Here is a 4974-nt window from a genome sequence, read left to right as displayed (position 1 = left end):
GTTCAGAATATAAATTCAATTTGCCCATCTAAACATAAATGGCCCATCACTCCCAACTGGCCCAACCCATCATTCCCCATTAGACATGCCTATGAATTGCGTCGACATTATATTTGTCAATTTTAGTGTTATGGTAAACGCTGGGCATACTGATTGTTACTCTGTGTATCTTAGTAGTTACAACTGAGCTGAGCTCATATATCATGAACTTTAAGAGGTTTCCAGACACTGTTTGTACCTATCTGTAATAGTATTGTTTTAGTGTATAAACAGGAATTACAGGCTTCTATCTGATAATAAACTGGCCTGCTTTGCTGTAGTTTTGAACTTCAGTTTAGCCACTAATTTCTGTATCTTCAGAAATAAAAATAAATAAATTTCGGAAGAGTCCTTTTCGTACCTTCTCAAATGGAAACCATTTAAGAGGAAATCTGTCGTGGTCGTGCTGTTTTTTATGGTTTCATTAGTATCATTTGGCTGTGGCAATCTTGTAGGGTTGCAGTCATGTGAAGCCGTTTAGCTATTAAATAGTTTGTTGAAAGATTAGTTTGACTTGGTTTTACGAGATACCATGCTTGCGCATGACATCCCTGCTTATTTCAAAAGGCATCGCAAAGCATAATTTACTTGCATGACCCATATGAATGAGTAGTTGTAGCAGTTAACAACCATTAGTTGACAAAGCGTGCTGATTACTGTCGAATGTCGAACTTTACTATCTGAAGATTAAATGGAAGCTGTAGAGTTACTAGACCAATGTGACATTTACATTTCGAAGGCATTAAAATCGATCATCAAATGTATCACAATATGAAGGCTTTCTGTTACCTGTTGGTGATCGGCTAGAGACGGTTAGCTTCATTCGCCCGTCTGGTTTCTAAAGTGAAATTTATTTGGTGAAAAGTAACTTGACTTGAGCCTGGCTTTCTTATATCTACTCCCATATGGTTCATCTTTCTCAGCTCCAGCACCTCAACTATGCAATTAATCTTGCGAAAATGTATAGTTCCTTTCTGTCTAGCTGTATAATGCGTTTGATTTCCTTACTTTGGAGGTTGATGTTTTGGTAATGGCTCACTGTTCAGAAAGGAATGCCGACACGGGTTCAATGTATGTGCGCTCTCCCTCCAAGGCCATACACATTCCCAGGATTATGATGCAAAGGTGCTTTGAGTAAAGAGACGGCATATGAATGACAACTTCTCCTAGAAAGGCATGACCTGGGTGGGGGCAAACTGTACCCCAATGTTCCACAAAAGGATTACCAGGATGTGTCATGTTAAAAGGTATGATGCTCGACACTTGCTCATGTGTGGTTGCTCTGTCCAATGTGCTGCTTAGCACTAGAAACGAGATTTATGGTGAAATGCAGCGTAGGAAAAAAAAACACTCCTGGTCCGTTTCCCTCCGCTCGTTCTTTTTTTAACCAAATATGCCTCCAAGATTTGCAAAGTAGCTGCTCTTGTTATATCATTGAATCTTTTCATGTCCATATGTGTCGATTGTGTTTTTTTTGGGGGGTCTTGCATTAATTTTTTTTTTTTAGCATTTTCTGGTGGTCATGGTCTTGCACAGAAGCATATACTTGTGGAGCGCAGAACGGCATTATTGTCGAATCATTTCCGTGTTTCGGTCCATTATAGATGCTTGCTTGTAGAAAACACTGTTTAAGAGATTTTTGCGAAGATCTGTTTGTTTCGTTGATAGAAGGAGGAGGGGGGTACACTTTGCAGGCATTCCAATTTTCTAGTTGCAGCCAGGATTCCCGACCGTTAGTAAGAATGAAATACGCTTTCGAAAAGCTCGGGGTGATTCTCATTCACCAGCTGGCCACCGCTGAGGTGCTGAGATTCTTTGTCTAGCTAGTGGCTGCGTCCCATTTGATGCCTCAACGGAGCGGAGACGCCGAAGGTGAATATTTCCTTTGGCAATTTGCAACCATGAGACGATAAAAATCGATTGGTGATGTATATGTATGTACCGCTTGAAGACGCAATGTACTAGATATAGCCATGTAGGTTTAGGTGGATGGCCGGATCCACCACGCCACATAGTTGAATCCATCTCGTCTGCTTTGCTTTTCCCCTTGTCTCGCCATGATCTGCTGATGAGGCCTCTCCCGGACCACAGTATATTTTTTTCCTCCATCCACAAACTGGACGATATACTGTAGCAGAAAGCAGCTCTCCTGTCACCACTTCAACATTTTTTTAGTTTTTATTTTGCGAATACCACTGCAAACATTTTAGACATATAAACCAAACCCAAGACCTCTCCCACATGCAGCAACAGCACTAGTCTAATGCTGCCACTGTTTAGGACCTGTAGTACTAGGAGTAGCAGTATACAACTGGAGAGAGCGCCATGAACACTGAAGCTGTCGCCACGCCGGGACAAGCGCACGAGCGGAACCGGAACCTGGGCCTAGATTAGAAGAACACAGCCAGCGAGCGTGTCCCGGCGTCGTTACCGCTGTTGTTGCATGCGTTGAGGCAGACACTTTCCCCTGGTTTAGGGCCTCAAACCCCTCTTCGGCCAGGACAGGGGTCTTGATTGAAGAACCGTATTTTGTCCTCCTCGACAGCGCCTAGCCCTAGCCTCCCCCGGTTGGGCGACACGCCTCCTGCCCCCATGGCCATGGGGTTGCTAGGAAATGAAATGCTCAAATGCCGCTTAATTTGCAAAGCAAGTTGGGATGTGACCTGATGATGAGGCGCGGCGTATGCCGAATTCGGAGCAGCTTTTGGAGATCTCCCAACGTGAGGGCCGCATCAGCCTGTCTCGGCCGCTCTTTTCTTTTCTTTTCTTTTCTTTTCCCCGGTGTAATCGAAGATTAGTTTTTGGTCCATGGATGGATGGATGCTGCTCTCCCGTGTCCAGTTAAATGACACGTTTGTACGTGACAAACTCACTGCCAAAGTCCTACTCTAATCTAGCTCTACTTGTGCTACGGACGGGACGGGACGGGTGCATCGATCGCTGGGTTTTGTCACGGTTATCCCAACCACCCGACTAACCCGTCCGTATTATAAGCGCTTCGTCTTGGTCGCGTGGCAACATAAGTTTGTCTTTGACGGAGACCACATCGGTTTTGGTTTCGGGGGTTTGTTCCATCGGGTGCTTGTCATTTTCCGTTGGATGCTTTGCTTTGGTAGCTAGGAAATGACCAGCCACCCTTCGCTCCCTCGCCGTACGTAGTACGCGGCTGCTGCTACTGCTTAATTCCAATAACCCAAGAGAAGACCGCATGCACCCTGACCTTTCAGCTCGGCGTGGAGCTCACACAGTTTACAAATGCGTTGTGTCACTAGTTCAACTTGGTCCGGTCATTTATGCCCGCTAGTGCTACGTCCTAAATGTTGGAGCATCCACATTTCCGGTCCACGTTATCAGCAGCCCAAAGCACGAAAAAGAAATACTCGCAAAAAAAAGCACGAAAAAAATGAGAGAGAGAGAGAGAGGACAAAGGCGTTGGGGGCAGGGGCAACAGGGGCATTTGCACCCACCGAATTGGCCTGCGCGGTGCGACTATATCTGCGCCATGCCGTCCCGTGCCAAGCTTCATCTCCTCAGACTCAAGACAGCGCGCGTGCTGCACCCTGCGCACCACACGTACCACTCCTCCACCTACAAAGCTCGTACGTACGCTGGCACGCGCACGCGCGCGCGGCTTATCATGGAGGTGAGCGGCTCGGCGCACGACCTCGGCGACAGCTTCTCCTACGGCTGGCTCAACCAGGCGCCGCCCTCCTTCGACCGCCTGGCTGCCGACGCCGGTCAGTATTCCTCCGGGGGCTCCAGGTCCTCCTTCATCGACATGGAGGACCCCTCCGAGCTCTTCTCCATGCGGTGGACCACGACGGCGGCGACCGACTTTGACTTCGGCCTCCCGGCGCCAGGCGACGGAGGCGCCGCGTCCCCCGCGCAGCTGGTCAGCGCCAGCCAGATCTTCCGCGGCGGCCGCCTCCTCCCCTGCGAGCCCGGCGGCTGCTCCGGCACCTCTGTGCAAGAAGACGGCGACGGCTCGGTGGCCCGTCGCGCCAAGGACGCCGTGCCGCGGTTGTCGCCTCCGTCGTCGCCGCTGTTCCACTCGGCGCAGAGCACGCCGCTGTCGCTGAGCGCGTGCTCCAGCGCGACGAGCAAGCACGCCGGGCAGCGCCCGATGACGAGGCGGCGCGGCGGGTCGTCGCCGTGGAAGGTGCTGCTGAGGTACGTGCGGTTCCTGATGCCGCTGTACCGCAAGGCCCGGGCGAGGCACGCGCACAGCAGGGTGGCGCCGGCGGGGAGCCCGTCGCGCGGGTCCACGTCGAGCGCCGTCGAGTGGTGCCACGGCAATGCCGACACGGCCGTCCACGACGCCATCCTCTACTGCAAGAAGTCCAGCGTAAGTGCACCTTCTCAGATCAAACTATCGTCATGTGCTGATTGTTTACTATCGACATGTTCTCCTAATTAACATCTTTGATTAATTTGATGTCTGGTTTCAGGGAAAAGATGCACTGCCATGAAGGAGACCAGTCGCCGATCACCGAGCGCATGAGTTTCTTAATCCGCGAGAGCTTTGCATGACCTTGTGTTGTGCCATCTCAGCTCGAGTTCGTGTCCGATTTTATTTTTGTGCGTGTTCTTCGAATGCCTTGGTGTGTATATATATGACAGTGTTATAGATGTATGCTTAATTAACCCGTGTATGAATGCTGTGTCTCATGGATGGGCTCCGTTTTCATTCGTCTTTCTTACATTGGGACACTTATTTTGAGACGGAGGAGATCATTTCTTGCGTTATTTAGTCATGGTGATTAAGCGAATATAATTAGTGTTTTCGCAAACAAACAAAAAAGAATATAATCTGTCGGCTCGAGTTATGCAAGCTTTTTTTATCTGAAGATTTATATAGAATCACGTTCAAAATGTTTGGATTAATCTAATCTACGGCTCGACCAAGGGAATGCAATTCGTGGGCTCGAATTATGT

The 4974-nt window shown here is 48.9% G+C and overlaps 1 protein-coding gene across 1 annotated transcript; it reads left to right on the top strand.

Moving 5' to 3' along the window:
- The first annotated feature begins 1085 nt into the window (after positions 1-1085).
- On the top strand, positions 1086-4726 carry LOC125511419 (uncharacterized). Its single transcript, XM_048676785.2, has 2 exons — positions 1086-4384; positions 4488-4726. The coding sequence occupies exons 1-2, from the start codon at positions 3443-3445 to the stop codon at positions 4506-4508; spliced, it is 963 nt and encodes a 320-aa protein (XP_048532742.1). The 5' UTR covers positions 1086-3442; the 3' UTR covers positions 4509-4726.
- The last annotated feature ends 248 nt before the right edge of the window (positions 4727-4974 follow it).

This window comes from Triticum urartu, chromosome 5A (assembly GCF_056163025.1).
Source record: "Triticum urartu cultivar PI428250 chromosome 5A, HENAU_Tu73, whole genome shotgun sequence".
NCBI classification, from domain to species: Eukaryota; Viridiplantae; Streptophyta; class Magnoliopsida; order Poales; family Poaceae; genus Triticum; species Triticum urartu.
The sequence above is the reverse complement of the archived record's forward strand: the minus strand, read 5'-3'. Positions and strand labels throughout refer to the sequence as shown.